This window comes from Scaptodrosophila lebanonensis, unplaced genomic scaffold, assembly GCF_003285725.1.
Source record: "Scaptodrosophila lebanonensis strain 11010-0011.00,11010-0021.00 unplaced genomic scaffold, SlebRS2 tig00001412-arrow-pilon, whole genome shotgun sequence".
NCBI lineage: Eukaryota > Metazoa > Arthropoda > Insecta > Diptera > Drosophilidae > Scaptodrosophila > Scaptodrosophila lebanonensis.
Window position 1 is genome coordinate 12323076 of NW_022060739.1, and position 20241 is coordinate 12343316.

The window sequence follows — 20241 nt, forward strand, 5'->3', positions numbered from 1 at the left end:
GTTATCAGGAGTAGGTGGCGATATTTTTGCAGGTGTATCATATACATATGTAAGTACCTATGGCAAGGGTACTATAGATAGAACTTTGATAACTCCGAGATGATTTCAAACTCAAAGAAATAAAAATGCTTTCTATTTTGATCGGTTCGGTTCGTTACTTATAAAAGATTGCCACAGCACAGTGAGGATAATAAGAAGCGATGCGGTTCATAAGGACGGATGTGATGCATAACTGTGGATTTTCAAATGGTATTTCTTTGATATATGTTAATAAAGTTGTAAGTACGTGTTGTATGTGTTAATAAATGTTTTTCGTCTTGTGTCATATGCAGTGATTAGAAGAATGTTTCTTCTAGACAATGATACGAAAGCTCCTCGCCCATGTCTTCAAAGGTAAGAAACTAAGGTTACTTAACTTTGCATTATATTTTGAACTAGCTGAGTTTAAAATACAATTGTATTACTAATCTTTCCATATTTAATGTTTAAAAGATTCATACCATCGAATTTAATAAATAAAAACAGATATATTTGTAGTAAATTATATTTTTATGTTATGAATGCAGCAGTACATAAATAAACTTATTTCTATTTAATTTTTGTCTTTACAAATTCTAGAAGTCATTTCTTGCAATGGTTCCAGTTCTTTACTAGGTATCAAATCGAATTCCTGTACAAAATAAAAGAAATGCTTGTAGCAAGCGTTGACATGCGCTTCCTGCAAAAAAATAGAATAAAACATTTTTAAAAATAATTAAGAAAACCATCGGAGTTTGAAAAAAAATACTTACAGCACCGATGCTGACGATTCTGTCAAAATGATGGATATAGACATGAACAAAAACACGAAATAGGCGGGTTAATATCTTGCGACAAAGCGTACCAAATGTTTTAGGAAAGGGAACATCTGCAAGCAAATAAAGAAATATGGTTAGTAATACTTACAAATGTTTACAAAAGCTTTCAATAAAAATGTATCATTACCAGTGGAAACAGGAAAAACAGCTTCGTTGTTTATCTGAGCTTCAGTCCAATCCATTAAGAGCTCAATATATTTTTGAGCAGGAAGTGCGGTTGGCTTTTTATACCTACCGTGAAATAAAAGGATTTACATAGATGAGTATATATTTATAGCATATATATTTGCGTAACACACATTTCTCCATCTGCCCATAAATATTCGTATCTAGAGCCTCCAGACATTGTAGGACACGTAGTTTCATTGCAATATTCCGAAATAGTACCATAAATAAGGTTGATACGGTTAAAGAAGTCAACAACTATATGTATAAAAAATTAAGAAACATTAAATGAACGTATCTGAGTATTAAAAACATACCATGCACAGCCAGCCAATCGTTCATGTTCTCGCCTAAAAAAATATATAGAATAACATAAGGGCATTATGCATAATTTTTCCTCACCTTCGGGCAACCGTACTACCGTTCGTAAATTTATGCCAGATTGTAGACTAGCTTGAGCTTGTTTGTGAAGGGAGTACTTAATAGTTCCGGCCGTAAATCGTTTTCTGGGACGAAATGTCTAAAAAGGTATGAAGAATTTAGTTAATAGTTAAAATTAATGATTTTAGAAAGTTCCTTTATATTTTGTGTTATGTTTTTGGCCATTATAGGAAAAACGTTTATATAAGCATGCCAACCAAATCGCATTTATTGAATACAGTAACAATAGCTTCCAAATTTGATTACCATTAGAATTCTTCATTTAGATAGAAAGCAAATCGCACTTAAGGTGCCTCATAAATTCGACATTCAAGAAAGTTTACTATATAATAGAAACTAACTTAATGGAAGTGTTTTATTCATAAGAAGCTATTGTTATATGTATGTATGTATGATGTACACACACGCATACTATGTATGAATGTATCTATGTTACACATGTATCTAACCTTGCCCTTTTGAAAGAATTCCAGAAACCCGTTTAGAGCCATTGTTTTACATTGTTAATTGTACACACATATATACATATACATAGTTTTATTAATAACTTATATATTTATCTGGCTCAAATGTTTAATTTCCAGAGTATTTAAGTGCTCCAGTGTTCATTGTCCTGACTATTTATAGAATCGCATGGAACAATATAATTCATGTGCACAATGCAATTTCCAATGCACAATTGAGGAACAATTCTGACAACGTAAGACATTTAACACCGATATAACTATATATTTATTAAAATTTATTTTTTTAGATAGCGCCCTTTTGGCGATGCGGTATTTTTATTGTTATGATAAAATGCAGCTGACGACTAGATGGTTGCTTCTAACGTATCGAATAATTTCACATTATTTGTATCGATTTACGGGCCTGTCACCATAGCTAGATGGACAAAAGCTTACTGCTACGCCATACATTAAAGTCGGCCATGTTGATTTACCTCGCCATTACTGCAAATAAATAAATAAATTAATAGAAGAGAACACTCTGTGCTAATATTCCATCGGATTCTTTAATATTGCAGAAATATTTCCAGCTACATCACTCCAAACGTTATTTGGGAAGAAACGAATTTAGTGGATGATAAAAACTATAATTCAGGTGGTGCACCTTTGAACAACTAAAATTTTTTACAAAGTGGAAAGTAAACATGCGTATTAAGTTGTGTAAAACTTATGTCCACTATAAATGTGAATGTGTATAATGAAAAGTGTTATTTGCTATTGTGCTATGTATATAACATAATAATGCACCTATTTAGCGTAAAGAGTCACCGCCACCACACTCGTCTCAGTGAACATTCACATATGTATGTACATACATATATAAATATGTATGTATATGTGCAAACATGAATATTTACATACACGTACGTAGGCTAACCAAAAGGAAGAACTGATTGCGCGCCTTAAGTTTGTTTAACGCTTGCATTTATTAAACTATACTGTATAAACGTATTGCTAGGGAGCAGTGGCATCAGAAATACATAATACCGCTCTGATAACACTCGAGACGGATGTGGTTACCTCAAAAAAAAGATTGTTTTCGTCGAGTTAGACACTTTAAAGTTGCTGCAAACGAAAGTCCTGATATTTCGTAGAAAGTAAAGTGTTTATTTTCTTTAATAATGGGTGACCGCGATGTTCCAAGTGTACCGGTCACAACATTAGCTGGACTTACCAGCACTTCTGATTGTAAGTACACACTCACGCATTTCTATAGCTACGATTACATTGCATATATAATGATTTAAATTCATTGTTATACCTAAGATTATGCATTAGCTAACAAATTCAATTTCATGTTTGTCGTTAGACGATTTCCCTTCCTTTCCAGGAAAACAAAATTATATCTCAAAAATGTATAAAAGTGTATGTCTGTTTTAAAGCGTTAATTCATTCAAAATAAATCTGAGCAGAACAACATTCGATATGGCATCTTGTTTGATGTTTGAGTTTAATTTTTTTCACTGACTTAATATTGATAAACCGTCAATAAAAACTCGTAGTTTTTAAACATTTCACGTTTTTGGTCGTTTTCGATTCTTTAAAATGTAGTTTGAAATTGAAAATTTTCCATTTGCTACCATTAGCTGCTTTTCTCGCTACCTACCAGTAACAAGTAACATATAGTATAGTATATCGCTTGCATGGTCATTTAACAAAATTGATTTTAATCGTTTGTGCTTTTAAAGAATACATTTATTCGTCAAACTTTTCGGTGTAAGTTCAGAAAGTAGGCATTGGTATTAGTTTATTTTATTTCTTTAGGTAAAATAAATAATAGAAATATGTTGGACTAGATTTATAGCGCAATTTGTACAATTATATGAAGCTCTTATCTCATCACCTTGCCATTCAATCTAAAGAAGAGTCAACTGTCAAGTGTATTTGAGAACTTATTTTTTAGGATACACCAGAAATACCCTCTATTTGTGAATGTACGCATTTTCAGCTTTCCATTTCTACTTTCCAATGCCCCCAAGAAAATTGCCTACCTTCACGTTTTACAATCCTCATAATACATTTTAAGTCTTCAACCACAAATAAATTTCACTTTTAACGATTGACCATCCGTGGTCATTACTTACGCCCCACAGGTAGTTGTTCTTGTGCACGAGTTTTCGTATTAGTGGTCGAAATGTTTGAAAGCATATTGGAATTATTCAATAATTGCCATATGTTCATCTCAAGCGTACAAGCATAGGAATCTATAAGGGACAGACATATACAAATTTTAGATTACGTTTATATGTAGAGGTAACAAATGAAAATCACCATTTGATCCGAATTTTTATTCTAGTTTCGGACAAACGGATGTAACCTATTTGAATTGCGTTATGAACCAAAAATGTGCCTTGAAAATGTAACCGATTTGTTCATATTTTTACAGTGTTAAGCGAGTTGCCTGTATCGGATTCATTACAAAGCGCGTCTTCTATAAATAAGTCATTACTTTTCCATACGCTGGTAGCCAGTGAGTCCAACAATCTACTGTCATTGAGGGATGAAACGCTTGTGCGGCAGCTAGTTCACGCCATTGAACAAACCAACTCAGATAACATGTAAATGAATATTCACTTCAACACTAAGCAATCCACTAATAATTTAAATCGTTTAAAAATTTAGTGAACTTAAATCTCAATTTAATATTCAACAACACGGCACCAATATCAGCACGTATCCTGAGCTACTGCAAGGAATTTACAATTTCCGCCCAACAGTTTTTAATACGCCACATAAAAATGGTAAGTTATGGAAATACAAATTTGTAGCAGTCACCTTTTCACCTTTTTCTTAATCCATATTATAGCAACAAATGTGGAAACAGCACAACAGCTGCATCCGTCACAACACTCCGAAGGGCTGCGCCCCGCACACTCCAATCACTCAGATCTTGCTAATGAGATAGACCAAATAACTTGCAACTTTGACTCCACTCCTCATCAACAGCAGCATCAGCCGGCTTATGTTGATCAACCAAGGTGAGTTAATACATTTATATCATTATTAAAACTTGACTATAACAGTTATTTTAGAAAGTGAACAGTGGACAAACAAGTATACTTTCAAATCTAACCACAACAAGTATACAAACTTACCTTATAAACAAACGAATTCATTGATTTTTTTTTTCAAAATTAAAATTATATGAAGTATAATTATAAATTAAAAAATTTATACGTGCACATTATTTTATATTTATTAAATCAATCTAAACCCAATCTAATCTGAACATAGAAATTTGATTAATATATAAAGACTGACAAACGAACTTACAGAAGGTTTTTTTTTAAATAGTAGCTCTAAGGTCCCTAACAATCAATCAATGTTTAAAATTCTTCTGCTATTTACAGCTTGGTTGCAACAGGTGTTCCAACTAAAGTGCTTACAGCACGAACATCAGCGATAAATTATGATGGAACAGAGGAAGGAATGGACCATCAAAATATTTTGATGTCGCAACAAAAGCAAAAGGTACCACCTGCTCAGCAATTAAACATCACACAACCGATTGCAGTGCCGCAGCAGCAACAACAACCATCGGCTCTCAACTTCTCAGAGCTGCAACAGGACCAGAAGCATCAGCAATTTGGACAGCTAAAAATGTATAACGATGGTTATACGTCTGATTTGAACCCTAACTGGACCAGCCAACAGCCTACCTATTCAACAAATACATCAGACATAATGGGTCAACAACAGCTATTGAATCATACTTCCCATGTTGGAAAACCCTTCCATTCGGAAGCTACACTAATACAATCCCAGGCTCCAACAACAACGACATCAACAGTGCAGGGCAGCTTTCAAAATGTATTGAACTTGCAGCGACAGCAAATCGCTGCAGCAGCTGCACAGCAGCGTTCAGATCTTCAAAGGCCTCAACAACAGCTGCAACATGCCAAAAATCAATCACCCGTACAAGCTACAATTGCTCCCGATGCAAGCCAGCAACAGCTACACAGCGCTTCAACCTCAGGGACTATGAATCACAATAGCTGTGCATTTGGGTCTGATACTCACCAAAGCACACAGGCTGTGTCGGGGGCTACCTCAACCTCAACATCATCTAGCGGCAAGTCTCAGGTTCGGGTATGTATAAATCGCCTTAACGTTGAAGATGCGCGCCTTATGCAACATAGTATTAAAGAATTTGTACAAAAGTCACCAGAATTGGCTAGAAATATGGGGTTACTACATGAATCAGCAGAACAACAAAATCAAAGTTTGCTTACCCTAGCTACTGAGGTTGATGGTATACCTATAGGAATTGAATCGATCACAAAAACTTATTCAGCCCCATGTCAAAATACTTCCCCAATTGATATGTTTGCTGTCATGAAGGCAGACGAGAAACGCAACACTACGAAAAGAAAAATTGCAATATCGCTTGGTGACATTCCACCAGAGCAAATATGTAAGTATTTCCTTTCTGTCTCTGTCAAATGAGATTCCTTATTTATCGATGAACACTTGCAGTTTCAAAGCCTAAACTTCGCCGGGTTGAGCGGACAGCCACGCAATCGAACACAAAATGCACAAAAGAGGAAGTAACCCGGAGTCAAACTTATCAACAGTTTATGCGAAACATGGAACAAATTATAGAGATGCTAGATGATACAGAGCCACCAAACTTTGATTCAGGTATGCTTCTAATATAACTACGAGTATATGTGGAACGAGTATTAATTTATGTTAAATTGTAGAAGATGTCGATGAAAATATTGAATGTATTTCCTCCAAGCTTCTCACGACTATGAGTAACGACGTTGCTAAACTAAAAGCTAAACAAGCTCTGGATTCAATACCGAAAAATAAGTTAACATTACTTATTAATTACGCCATGAGAAACGTTTATTTGGCCAGGAACTATTCCGCTGGAATGGTATGTTTTTTCTAAATTTCTGACTTGGAGTTTAGAGATTTCTAATACCTATACAAACATTTTATAGGAAGACGAGGAAGAAATTGTCGATGATGAAATTATTGACAAAATATTAAATGCCATGGACGCGTGCTTACTTATATGCAATATATACTCAACAGTGAGTGACTTAAAGTTTTTGCAAGAAGACAACATTTCCCACATTATCAAGTTCGCTCAATTTCAATTGAGAGAAACCATATTCCCTCTTTACGATCCGGTATACATGGTAAAGAGTATGAAGAAAACGACCCAACGCAAGAAGACCAAAACACAACAAAACCATCAACGCAGCCTCCAGATATTTTACTCTAAAGCGGTTGAGCTGCTAAAGGTGTTTGTAGCGCTTTTCGACAAATGCATATTTGTTGATACTATTGTTTTGCCATTATCGACGCTTGCTGTGGAACCGTTTTTTGTGGACAATATTGAAACGCTGCAATTTGTATGCTTGGAACTTGTTACCACGGTAAGTAATACATGAAAAATATAATGTTCAGAAATAAATGTTGCTCATTTAACAATCCCTGTTTTTAGATATTCCGTAAAGAAAAATACGATAAAATTCGAAGCAGTATATTGGGTGATATACTTTCATCAATCGATCGTTTACCCTCCGCAAAGAAAAATCTACGCCCATTCAAATTAACAAGTAATGGAGGCAACATTCAAATGGTTACAGCACTTGTCCTGCAATTGATTCAGTGCGCTACAATTCTGCCTGATTCCCTTTGCGATAAAAACAAAAGTAACGCGAGGAGTCCAAATGATATTGATTTGGACGATGATGTTCCGAGCGGTGCAAGCAAAATTGTTAAGCCCAATCAGGATGTACTTGTGCTGAAAAAGTATGACGTCGCAGTTAGTATAGGTGGCAATTTCCTCACCACTTTCCTTAACAAGTGCAAATCACGATCAAATGAAACCGACTTCCGCCCCCTCTTTGAGAACTTTATCCATGATCTATTGGCTACAGTCAATAAGCCGGAGTGGCCCGCCTCTGAGTTATTACTTTCACTATTGGGAACAATGCTAGTTCGTTATGTTTCAGATAAGAGCATTGAACAAACCATACGTCTGGTTTCCCTTGACTATCTGGGCATAGTAGCTGCACGCTTACGGAAAGACACGGTAGAATCTCGTTGCAAAGTCAACATTATTGATTCTATGATTAAATCAATAAAATTGGAACAGGAAAAAGAGGGGGACCTACCTATCACAAATGTAAGTGTATTATAATGCAATTTTAAAAACTGTGCAATGGCTTGAAAATATTACGAAATACTTTATTAACAAATTGCAATATTTTAGCCGAACATCAAACTGCACCCCGAAGAACAACGAACGGAATTTCTACAAAAAATTCTATTAGACTTCCTTGCCGTAAATGCACAGGAAGAAAATTTAATATGGGACTATGCGCGGCACTTTTATTTGGCCCAATGGTACCGTGACATTATCTATCAGCGACGTCGAATAAAGGAAGGAGAAAAAGGTTTTGCATCGCGAAAGTTTAAGTCGCGGAATAAACGCGTGAGAGGTAGGTGGTTTATAAATGTGTTAATAAATCAACGAAGCAGCTGTATGTAACACCAATTTATAAATTATTTAAAAAACAATTGTTCTGTATAGATCGTACTATTCTCTTGAAACTTTTTGTGACAGAGCTCTTATTTTTTATAAAACAAATTGATAAAATAGACTCATTTATAGTATATATCCGGTTCGTTCGCAACATTTGAGCCCTTTTTTTGTGGCCGTATTGTACAGTATTTACATATTTAAATATATGGATTTATTTTTTTATATAATGCAGGCGAGTATTCAGAGTCATCAGACTCCGGCTCTTGTGATGAAATTGATGGAGAAGACGGAAATAAAAATGGGAACTCCTCTGCTGGCATTATTGATTATGAACTCAACCTCGAAATTTTTAATGTTCTGGAAGAGCGAAAACAATATTTGATCAGTAAAATAAAGCCATACTCGGCATCTGGCGAAATTAATCATACGGCCCATCAACACATCAAGACTTATATAGATTATAACAACGCACAGCTAATAGCGCAATATTTGGCTACAAAGCGACCATTTAGTCAATCGTTTGATGGATGTCTTAAAAAGATTATATTAGTCGTTAAGTAAGTATATTATTGTTCTTTAACTTACTCGAAACTCATAAAAATGTTCACACCAGTGAACCCTCCATAGCTGTGAGAACACGTGCAATGAAATGTTTGGCGAATATAGTGGAAGTAGATCCGTTAGTATTGAAACGCAAAGACATGCAAATGGGTGTTAATCAAAAATTTTTGGATACGGCCATATCAGTGCGCGAAGCTGCAGTTGACTTAGTGGGAAAATTCGTGCTTAGTAATCAGGAACTAATCGATCAGTATTACGATATGTTATCAACGCGCATTTTGGTAAGTAATAAAAAATGATAAACAATAGGGTCTATTCAATGCTAATTTTCAATGATTGTCTTTTACAGGACACTGGTGTATCAGTGCGTAAACGCGTTATTAAAATTTTGCGAGATATTTGCATTGAATATCCAGATTTTAACAAAATTCCAGAAATTTGTGTAAAAATGATTCGCCGTGTAAATGATGAGGAGGGTATTCAGAAGCTTGTCACAGAAGTATTCATGAAAATGTGGTTCACACCGTGCATTAAAAACGATAAAGTAAGTCAAAAGTAATGATTAAATTGTTAACTCTCTAACATATAACTGTTACAGCATGGGATTCAGAGGAAAATCAATCAAATTATTGACGTGGTCAATACAGCCCATGACACAGGAACAACTTGGCTGGAGGGACTTTTAATGAGTGTAAATATTCAATATATTAGGAGCGCGCATATCCATGTACTAAGTATTATTTATTCACTAGATTTTTAAGCCGAAAGAGAATATGTTGAAACCGGACGGCAGTGTTCACGAACCTGTCAAGAAAAATACTGAGCCACCACAAGAGATTGTTTTAGCCTGTCAACAACTAGCAGATGGTCTGGTAGAGAGGCTAATTGAATTAGAAGACACCGATAACGCCAGAATGCTGGGCTGTATTACAACGCTTCATTTACTGGCCAAAGTGCGTCCTCAGCTTTTGGTTAGGCACGCCATGACGATCGAGCCCTATCTGAATATAAAGTGTCATTCAGCGACTGCAGCCAAATTTATTTGTGCGGTTGCGGACATTCTCGAAAAGGTTGTACCTCTTGTAAACAACGCGAGTGAATCCTTTTTGGCCTCGCTCGAAGAACACTTGATGCTTCTTGTTGTGTCGCGAAATCAGGCCGAGGTGACCAGTTGTGTATCCTGCTTAGGCGCACTTGTGAATAAAATAACAAAGAACTATAAACTTATCCGAGATTGTTTTCAAAAGTATGCAGCAAACTTAATATGTTAGCACTGTGTATATACTAAACATTTTTTCCTTACAGGTTTTATCGTATTCTAGATCTATCTAGAAACCAAGTTATGCAAAATAACTGCAGCGTCGACAACATATACACTCCAAGTTTTCGAAGGAGTCTCTTCACCATTGGTATTCTGATGCGCTACTTTGATTTTAAATCACCCAATACTTTAGGTAAGTAGCTCAGCCTAAAAATGTCCAAATCCAAAGGTCCCTTTAACTTATTTAATTATAGGGGAAACGAATGGTGGTCTTCCTTCTACGATATGCGACAACGTCTTCGAGTGCTTGATGTTTTTCTGCATTTGTTCAAATCAAGAGATTCGAAAACAAGCTCTAATCGCATTGGGCTCCTTCTGTGTAATGAACGACGATTATCTAACCCGGTCTGAGCTCAAGCAGTTCTACTGTGATTTATTGGGATCGAATACTATCGATGCCGGGGTTAAGATAATTTGTATGCGAAATATTTGGATTTACTTAACGGAATCGGAAATGTTTATGCACAACAAGGAAAAAGAATGTGAGTACAGTCTTTTTATACATCTGTATGGCTAATTTAAATTTTTTCCTTTTAGGGGAAAAACAATCTAAGCACGAAGACTTGAAAGAAATGAATGATGTTTCTTCGGGCATGTCAAGTCGAATCATTCAGCTTTACCTTGAAGAAATACTTGACTGTTTCCTTAGTAGGGACGATGCGGTTCGTTTATGGGCAGTCAAAGTTGTGCAAATCGTTCTGCGACAGGGATTAGTGCACCCTGTAAGAATGGTACCTTATCTTATATGCTTGAGTACCGACTGTAAAATTGAGGTAAGTAGCGTTAATGTAGCATTAGTATTCAAAAATACTAATGAGTTTTTCTTTTTTGTATTGTAATTTTCAGTCGGCCCATAGAGCAGACGCCCTACTAAAAGATATAGATAAGACTTATTCGGGTTTTGTAAATATGAAAGTGCAATTTGGGCTGCACCTTTGCTTTAAACTACAGGAAATATTGCAAACAAATAACAGTGGAAAACTGGAAATTATTCGTGGCTATGCGTAAGATAACTTTTTATTGTGAACTGATAGATGTATTATTTTTAAAGCAATACTATTTTTAGTAAACGCGGTCCAGATCAGGTAACGACAGCATTAAACGATTTCTTGTATACGTTACTACGTACCACAAAACCGCAAAGAAGAGCTTTGGTACAAACTGTTACAAAACAATTTGACGATCAGAAAACATCGCTACAGCAAATGCTTTATATTGCCGACAATCTTGCATATTTTCCTTATGTGGTGCAAGACGAGCCACTCTATCTCATTCATCAAATAGATTTGCTTATTTCCATGGCCGGTACACATCTTTTGGCCACATTTAAAGAGCATCTTAAGCCAAATGATAAGGAGGGCGACGTATTAGAGGATGACGATGATGTTGAGGACCCGCAAGTTTTATTTAATCGCCTTCCTGATGACATAACCGAAATACAAAAGTGTATAATGTCAGCTCAAGCTTGTATGCTTTTGTTAATACTAAAGGAGCACCTAAAAGATATGTATGGACTGACGGATGGTAAAATATCCCGGTATTCTCCTTCTGAACAGAAGTTATATGAAAAAGCAGTTACTCGTAAACCTGTTTCTGACTTCAATCCGAAATCAACAGTTGATGTTATAAAGAAGCAGTTGGTCCAGAACATAACAAACTCAAATAATGATTGTGTATCAAGAACAATCACGGATCCCGAAAAATTGGATCTTGTTGTCAAGTATTTAGATGTAAGTATCAATTTATCAATTTATATTATTAATTATTAATCGTTATATGTTAAATTTTTTAGTTCAAACAACTTATGTTGAAACTTGATCCTGAAGATGAGGAATCCGATCTGGATGAATCAAAAGATAAGTCAAAGCTAAATAATTTGGATGGCAGCATTGCTAACAGCACTTTAAATCCAGCGCCTAGTTTTAATGCAAATAATACAAATGTCCAGCCACCGATGGTTATTATGCCGGCAACGCCTGTAGGTGTAACTTTTACTTCTTTTTATCAAAATATATAACTAAAATATATATTATTTTCATGATGTCATCAGGAGACTTCAGTTAAATCCATGGCTCGCATAACAAAGTCAACTCTCCCTGCAACAAAATTAATTGTTCGCAAACAAAATCGGAGAACTAAGAAAAAGCGACGTAAAATGATGTCATCGGAAGAAGAAGATGACGAGTATAGCGATGAAGACTATGCGTGAGTGGAAAACCAGGAGTCATTTTCGTTCAGCCTTATGTATTTGTAGTAATTCCTTTGTTAAAAGTACTATTTAATATTTAGTGTTGTAAAAATTATAAAAATAATTTGTAGCAATTAAAATATAGTAATAAGTGTACCATATTAAATATTATGATATAAATAACTAGCTACGTTAAGCAATACATTTTATAAATAAGATTTCAAAGGATCTTAACACAAATGGCCACGTTCCGGTCTTATAAACAGATTATTTCATTAGCAATCACAAGAAATACCAGCAGGCTTCATTTCTCCACATATTTTATTTAAGCAAAAATTAAAATTGAGCGTACTTAGTAAAAAGATACGGTAACTTACGGTAGGGTTATAAAAGGTGGTAAAAATTCAAGATATACAATCTGTAATATGTAAAATTTTTATGATTAGTCTTAGATACTTTCGAGGCAATTAAAATAGAATCCATACCCTTAGCCTAAAGATTTTCAAGAAATAAAACTAATGTGAATATTATTTTTTTATTTGGGAGTAAAAGCGTATCATTGGTACAAATGTCCCATGTACTCAGTAAGGCTACAGCCGTAATAAAATGTATAAACGATGTATTTTATAGCTACAATATATATTTATTTTTATTTTATTAAAATGCATAATTTGTATTTAAAAATAGTTAAATAAATATGGAATAAAAATTGTAATTTTAAATTAAACAAATATAAATGTTGATTACACTTTGTTATTTTAACCAGTTGGCGTTTCGTGCTTGAGAAGGGGTTGTAAAATATTTTTGATAACTCAACGATTACTTAACTAGGGTGTTTTAAAAATCTTTACCCAAGAGAAAAAGTAAGAGTTGCGGCTATTGCGAGAAAACTATATCAAAAAAAGTGGCAAGTTTAGTGGCTGGTTTTCGAAATCAATGAGTTAATCCAGTCAGGTTCCACGACAGCCAGTAAAGACATCTTGTAAAGTGATTGTTATTATGATTCATCTCAAAATGACTAAACAAAAGTTGTAGACGTTTATGCTGAGTTAGTTATCAACATTAGAATAAATTTTTAAAGACGGATACCCATAAATCGGAATATTTTTATTATCAAAATATACTGTTTTTATGCCTTAAATAGAAGGTTCCTTATTTCTTCCTTTTCCGCTGCCTCCAAGTAGCTCTGGCCGTCAGGTGTGGAACCATTTTTGTTTGCCCCCTAGAAGATTTTTATACTGTAAAGTAAACATGTCGACTGATGTGAATTCAAAGGAGTACCTTTTCTAATAGTAATTGAACGCAACTTGTATGTCCTTCCCACACTGCAGCTAATAATGGCGTAATGCCATGTTTATCGCTTTTCTGCAATTAAGAAGAATAAAATATCATTTTGTAGCTTTCCTTTTTATGTTGTATGATCCTACGCTTTTTTTGAAAGGTACTCTCTTTTATAATAGTCAGATGCTATGACTGCTTTAATACATACATATATATTTTATAAAGTAGCGTATGCAGTTGTGACATTTGAGTTCTACTCCGATCGACTGGGCGACAAAAGTACATGTGCACTTAAATTATCGCTTGGACTTAGGACTTACCACAAAAGACCTGTCGTCCGCGGGAGCGTTTCAACTTTTAACTTTACGACTACTGGTAAGTAAATAGAGAGGAGTCGTATAAAAGTGAAGCAGTTACCCAGATTTTTGTGGTTGCAATTAAAGTAAATAATTGCTTTTTCATTGTGCAAACAACTATGCCTAATTTTAGTATAAGTTGATCTGAATATATTTTCTTACGTTTACATCGGCTCCCATTTCAATAAGAAATTTTAATACTTTAAGCTGTCCAAAATCAGCCGCATAGTGGAGGGGAAACCTTCCTTTTATTTCCTGGTTTACTTTTTGGACCTAAGAAGAGATATTAAGTAATTGAGAAGTGAATTTTAAATTAAAACGCTCTACGTACATCATTTTGAAAAGTGCTTTGCACTGCATCGAATTCTCCGTTTTTTATGGTCCATATTATTTGTTCATTGTTTTCACTCATTTTCGACAATTAACTTTGATAGACCGATAAAATAAAATACATACTGATGAGTAGACATAACACATCGATAGGTTTTTGTTTCCATAACGAATATTTTATATCGTGAGTCTAATGAAACTATGTGAATTTATTTTTGTAGTTCTGGAATTTACGAGAATTTCTTAAAAATTGAAATTCTTCTTTTCTTTAGCTTGGAATTGAATATTGGGATACTTCATATGAAAAAAACACCACACCTAATTTAGCCATGCATTTTTGAGCAAGAGTAGCAGTTATAAAAAACCCAGGTCTTTGAACATCTGACTGTGACTTGTATTTATTTATTTAGTCACCATGCGACTTGTTACATTTAAATGCCCGTTACACTCTCAGGTGCATTTTTTATCGGTCATCCCAAAATAGTTCTAGTGATTACATATGAGTAGGAGGAGATGTTTAGCGTGTTGACAAGGTCGCCGCAATTTTCTGCATTTGCATTAAGCAATTTTGTGCGAATGGCTGGTCATTCTAAATGGCAGAACATTAAGCACATTAAGGCACAAAAAGATGGAGTAAGAGCAGCTCTATTTACGAAATTATCTAGGCAAATCCGTCTGGCTATTCAAGAGGAAGGATCATCAGTGGATCCGAACCTCAACAGCCAACTGTCGGCTGTTATCGACACTGCATTAAAAAAAAATATGCCCATGGACACAATTCAAAATGTTATAAAAAAGTCCCAACAGAGTAAATTAAAACTGAAGAAGCATCGCTTGGATATCCGATATAAGAAACATGTTTATATGGTATGCATTATATATACTGATAATTTTCCTGGGGTGAAAATGGATGCAACGGCAATGGTTAAAAAATCAGGGTTAGTATAAATATTTTTTATATTATTTGTCCAAAAGTTGATGAAGACCGCTGCTGCGCCCGTTTCCTATCCTACTTGCCGGTAAAATATGCTGACTACATTGCAGCTGCAATGTTACTTTCCGGGTTACTTTCCGAAAAAATTAATTTAATTTTGAAAATGAAATTATAAATATTATAAATATAATATTTCATGAGTAAATAAAGTTGAGCATATAATAATTTCAGAGGTGTTTTTGTCGATGTCAGTCACATGTTTGATTCTGTGGGCTTGGTGGAAGCTCGATTATCTTCGAAATTACATACACATAATTTAGAAGATGTTGTAATGGAAGATGCAATTGAGTTTGGAGCAGAAGATGTTTCAATTGTTGACTCTGAAAGTCTGGCTGTAAATGTAAGATCAATAATGTCCATATTTCTTTTCTTTAATTTATGTATGTTCGCATATCTTCACAGTTTTTTTGTAACCCAATTCAGTTAAAAGTTCTTACTGATGCTTTGGAAAAAAAAGGATACATTATTGACACATCTGAACATGTATTCACTCCACATGTAAGGCATGGATATATGAAATTTGCATTTCTACTTTAATGATTACTATTAAAAAACCCGTTTATTATTTCAGACTGTTATAAATTTAAGCACTGAAGAACAGAAGCTGTACAATAATTTCGTTGCAAAGTTGCGGGATGTGCCCGGCCTCGAAGATATTTATGATAATGTTGAAAATACTGACTGATTCAACTGAAATTTTTTGTTTTTATTCAATAAATATACCAATCTTTGTCTTCTCCTGTAAAGAGCGTCTTTCTCTTATTGCGAAACTATCCAGTAAGCGATCCGGGAACGGACACCCCTTTCTATAGGTGTATTGAAAAATGGGGCGAAAATCACTAAGCATTATGGGCCTATCGTACTTAGCACCGTGGCAAGAAACGGGCAAACACCTCTTCTCTGCTGTTTCAAGTGTTGTCTATCAGAAGATGAGTGTAGGGTGAAAAAGTAAGCGAAGTAACTATTACGGATAAACTACAGAGTTGGCAAAGCGGGTGATACATAAGACGGTCGGTAGGACGTTTTTTTCTAAAAAAGCTACCTGGCTTTGTACAAGTGTTTTTAATTAACCATAATGAACAGTATTCCATCAATAAGCTGTAAATGTACGAGTATTCATATAAATGTTACTCTAAAAAGTAGGCTACTTTACTATAGAATGGTTTTTGTTGTACCACTATAATGTACAATTTGTGTAAGTATTTATGCCTGAATGAGATTTTATTGATTAATTTTCAGCTTTAAGCTAATTAAGTTTTGTCACGACAGCGATATATTTCCACTCTATATTACATTCATAAATTGACGGCCTTTTAAGTACTTGAGTGCAATTACATCGTTGAATCAAACGTCGTTCGGCAACAGTTGAAAATGTTTCGAAAAATTTGTACCTATGCAATAAACTATGTCATTTTATATTTACAAATCAGTTGCATTCATGGTATTCGGTATCTGGTCAAACGCATATTGCTCATATTTGAGAGGTATGTCCGAGTTGAAATTTGTTACAATTACCAAAAATTGCATGCTATTCCAGATTGCTATGGCTCGCATTGTTGATAGCGTCCATATATTTCTGCATAGTTGTCTCGTTGTCATCCGTAGATCGGTATTACACAAAGAGCACACATATCGGACTCGAACGTAACTACCACTTTTGGAATACAACACTTCCGAGCCTCACATTGTGTCCAATGGAGCGTTTAAATCAAAGTTTTTTAGACAAATTCTGCATGTAAATATCTTAATAATAGCTTTGTATAAATCTGTTTCTATCATCTATTATCTGCAGGGCAAATGGTATTGAAGGGCGAGATAAGGCCGAATTTGAGGATTTTTTGGAAAATTTGGCAAACTCTACGTACACAAATTTTCATAGAATACCGCAGTATCAAAGCACAGACGATATCCTTGAAAGGTTGAATATAAGACCTGAAAATTACATGGAACTAATCTACAATATGACATACGATAGCTCATACGATCCAATCGAAAAACAGCGCACACGCAGTATTGATGGCCAAACCAATATACACGTACGCCAAGTACTGACTGAATACGGTTTGTGCTATTTGGGCAATTCCAAATTGGGTGAAGAATATAGTTCGCGGTATTTTATATTTGGTTTGTATCCCGAGTTTAACAGGCATGAGCACACTCGTAAACTACTGCAAGTGCAAATTGGTTCGTTTTTTGAAAAGGATGTGGGATACACACTTTTGGGTCTAAGAAGTGAGGCAATCGATGTAAGTACTATTCATATTATTCAAAAGGAAAATAAATCTAAACATACTTAGTATGTAAATTTAATTCTGATATTTATAGAGCTTTATTCATTCTCCTTTCGATGTCATGAAAGTTGACAATAATTTCGGATATACAGATGATGGGGTGGTATACGACCCAGAAAGCCAGGAGGTGATTGCCGAAGAGAACTTTGAAAAGTACCATTGAGCTATGCTAGACGGTTTTTATTACTATATTTATAAACTTTCCCGCATATTCTGTTTTCAGGGAAGCAACAATTGCTCAACGAAAATGCCGTTTTTATCACGAATCCAATCTGACACATTTTAAATTTTATACCAGAAATATATGCCAGCAAGAGTGCCGCATAAACCTGGCCTATAAAATTTGTAAATGCATTCCACATTTTTACCCCAACCGCAGTAAGTCGCTTTTGTTATTTTGGTGTTTCCTCATTCTAAAATTTAATTTATAAGAACTATATTTAATTTTACAGTTGCAACACCGAAACAAGTCTGTAGCTATAAAACTCTTAAGACTTGCTTTCCACAATATACGAGTAAGTATAGTAGAGATGCCGTTGGGATCCCAAATGGGGATTTTATATTAATTTGGTATTCAAACATTGCTGGACGAAGGTAAGCCGCTTAGGTCAATAAAGCATCAAGGTCTTTAGAAATCAGCCATCGCAAAATACATACATACTCGTATATTATTTAAAAATAATATATGTAGAATGGCGAAAGAATAGAAAGGGATAAGATTTGGAGATGGCAGTGAACCCTTTATTACTTCGACTCAAATCGAATTCTTGCAATTCTAGCCAAGTCAAGCTTGTTTGTTCTCTAGTTTTGTGCGCATGGCAGACCCCACAAAGTATATATATTCTTGATCAGGGTGACAAGCCGAGTCGATATAGCCATGTCCGTCCGTCCGTCTGTATGAGCGCAAGGATCTCAGAAGGTACAAGAGCTAGAATTACCAAACTTGGCATCCAGGTTCCTCTAAGCCCTAGGCAGGTCAAGTTTGTTTTTTTATTTTGATACACCCCCCACTCCCCCTCAATTCGTGTTTTTTCTTATTACTTCCGTAATTCTTCGAATTTTGAAATCATTTTGGTAGTTACATCCAGTTAGTGCTTATGTGTCCGTCTGCCAAGTTTCATCATGATAGGTCAATTCTGAAGAAAGTTATAGCCATAAATAAAATAGCTGCTCATGCGCTGCCGGCAGCGCTGCCCGCAGCTGTTGTTGTTGTTGCTGCTTTGGTTCAACTTTGTGCTGCATACATGTAATTCATTTTTTGTTTAATAATTAAATTTTTTTTTTTAATTTTTTCTTTTTTTAAATGTTCCTTTTTTGTGGAGAGTACAGGCTATTTTACTGTCGGGCTTGCTCGACTGTTGCGTTCTCTCTTGTTCTTTTATTTGAAGGTTTGTTCCTTAAGTTGTATGGCGACCAAAACAGCCCCATAAAAAGGGCAACTTGTTATTGTGAGCAAACATGCCTTGACGCTGTTGTCACCACGAAAAGTGCATTGGTAAGTTGTCACTAAGGGCCTTTTAATCGAGGAGTCGAGAATAAACTTTATTTACTGAATTTGGTTGCTTCCTATAGCCCATGAGAGGATCCAGGCAGCTGCTGGGAAGCATTGGCAGCGCTATTTCTATGAAGACTTGGCCACAGAATCGATTAAAAAGACAAGTGATTTTCACCTTTACTGACTTATTGGGTAAATATTACATGTATATATTGGATATTTTTGAATGTTTCATTGATTCTTATTGCAGTTTCAATTGGAAGCACTGCCGGCTTGTTTCTTGGGTTTAGTGTGTTAGGTTTAGTTGAATTAATATATTTTTTTACAATTCGACTAATATGTCAAATACTAGGCTTCAAAATCTAAAAAACAAAAATCAGGCTTTTGAACTTAAATATTTTTACATTGCTCAAAGTTAATTTTATCATTATCATTTATCAAACATTATGGACAGCTTAACAATATAACTAATCTGTTAAATAAAATCACATGAAACTCAACACTACGAACACAAAGTTAGAATTCAAATAATTAGAATAAATAAAATTGAAAAACAGATAAACAGAATTGTAATAAAACAAGGGGAAAAGCTAGAGACTCGGTGCCCCGAAAGAAATAAAATAAACTTGCACAGCGGGCAGCGTTTATACGGAAGGGCAGACAGACAGACGTGGCTAAATCATCTTGTCATGCTGATCAAGAATTTATGTATGTATATACTCTGTTGGGTGTGCCACGCCTCCTTCTGCCTTTTACATTTTTTTTTCTTTGCACAAACCTAATATCACAAACCTAATACCTCTCAGATACAGAGTGTAGTATAAGAATTTTAAAGCGTATTTAACCACTTCAATTACATATGTACATATATGTATATAGATACACATATGCATACATTTATGTGCGTGGAAGTTTCTTGAACCAGAGCAACAAAAGCAGCGGCTCGTGCC

General features: G+C 34.9%; 5 protein-coding genes across 9 annotated transcripts; 3 read left to right on the plus strand and 2 right to left on the minus strand.

Moving 5' to 3' along the window:
• Window positions 1-528: 528 nt before the first annotated feature.
• LOC115632017 (MOB kinase activator-like 3) lies at window positions 529-6105 on the minus strand. 2 transcript variants are annotated; one of them, XM_030528954.1, is made up of 7 exons: window positions 5990-6105; window positions 1425-1542; window positions 1340-1372; window positions 1157-1280; window positions 985-1088; window positions 792-907; window positions 529-718 (listed from the first exon to the last, which is right to left on the minus strand). In XM_030528954.1, exons 3-7 carry the CDS (start codon window positions 1362-1364, stop codon window positions 593-595), a joined length of 495 nt encoding a protein of 164 aa, XP_030384814.1. In that variant the 5' UTR covers window positions 1365-1372; window positions 1425-1542; window positions 5990-6105; the 3' UTR covers window positions 529-592. The 2 variants fall into 2 exon arrangements, with proteins under 2 accessions (XP_030384814.1, XP_030384812.1); XM_030528952.1 differs by lacking the exon at window positions 5990-6105 and adding an exon at window positions 1913-2204.
• On the plus strand, window positions 2480-13194 carry LOC115632016 (nipped-B protein). 4 transcript variants are annotated; one of them, XM_030528951.1, is made up of 23 exons: window positions 2480-3157; window positions 4356-4527; window positions 4592-4710; window positions 4776-4947; window positions 5320-6058; window positions 6131-6383; window positions 6446-6610; window positions 6673-6851; window positions 6919-7359; window positions 7428-8114; window positions 8202-8430; window positions 8707-9031; window positions 9088-9316; window positions 9385-9579; window positions 9634-9726; window positions 9788-10281; window positions 10341-10489; window positions 10551-10838; window positions 10894-11129; window positions 11203-11360; window positions 11423-12086; window positions 12149-12334; window positions 12407-13194. In XM_030528951.1, exons 1-23 carry the CDS (start codon window positions 3091-3093, stop codon window positions 12563-12565), a joined length of 6399 nt encoding a protein of 2132 aa, XP_030384811.1. In that variant the 5' UTR covers window positions 2480-3090; the 3' UTR covers window positions 12566-13194. The 4 variants fall into 4 exon arrangements, with proteins under 4 accessions (XP_030384811.1, XP_030384809.1, XP_030384808.1 ...); XM_030528949.1 differs by having other exon boundaries at window positions 2480-2832; window positions 2928-3157; window positions 5320-6383; XM_030528948.1 differs by having other exon boundaries at window positions 5320-6383.
• A 422-nt stretch (window positions 13195-13616) lies between these two features.
• On the minus strand, window positions 13617-14644 carry LOC115632018 (myotrophin). Its single transcript, XM_030528955.1, has 4 exons — window positions 14513-14644; window positions 14344-14454; window positions 13826-13909; window positions 13617-13766 (listed from the first exon to the last, which is right to left on the minus strand). The coding sequence occupies exons 1-4, from the start codon at window positions 14591-14593 to the stop codon at window positions 13674-13676; spliced, it is 369 nt and encodes a 122-aa protein (XP_030384815.1). The 5' UTR covers window positions 14594-14644; the 3' UTR covers window positions 13617-13673.
• Window positions 14645-15023: 379 nt separating this feature from the next.
• Window positions 15024-16251, plus strand: LOC115631750 (probable transcriptional regulatory protein TTE1135). The gene is made up of 4 exons (XM_030528587.1): window positions 15024-15449; window positions 15677-15845; window positions 15908-16003; window positions 16077-16251. Exons 1-4 carry the CDS (start codon window positions 15025-15027, stop codon window positions 16188-16190), a joined length of 804 nt encoding a protein of 267 aa, XP_030384447.1. The 5' UTR covers window position 15024; the 3' UTR covers window positions 16191-16251.
• A 78-nt stretch (window positions 16252-16329) lies between these two features.
• LOC115631404 (sodium channel protein Nach) lies at window positions 16330-19657 on the plus strand. Its single transcript, XM_030528127.1, has 10 exons — window positions 16330-16364; window positions 16936-16989; window positions 17043-17240; window positions 17298-17751; window positions 17831-17949; window positions 18020-18174; window positions 18249-18311; window positions 19185-19291; window positions 19369-19483; window positions 19542-19657. Exons 1-10 carry the CDS (start codon window positions 16330-16332, stop codon window positions 19655-19657), a joined length of 1416 nt encoding a protein of 471 aa, XP_030383987.1.
• Window positions 19658-20241: the final 584 nt, after the last annotated feature.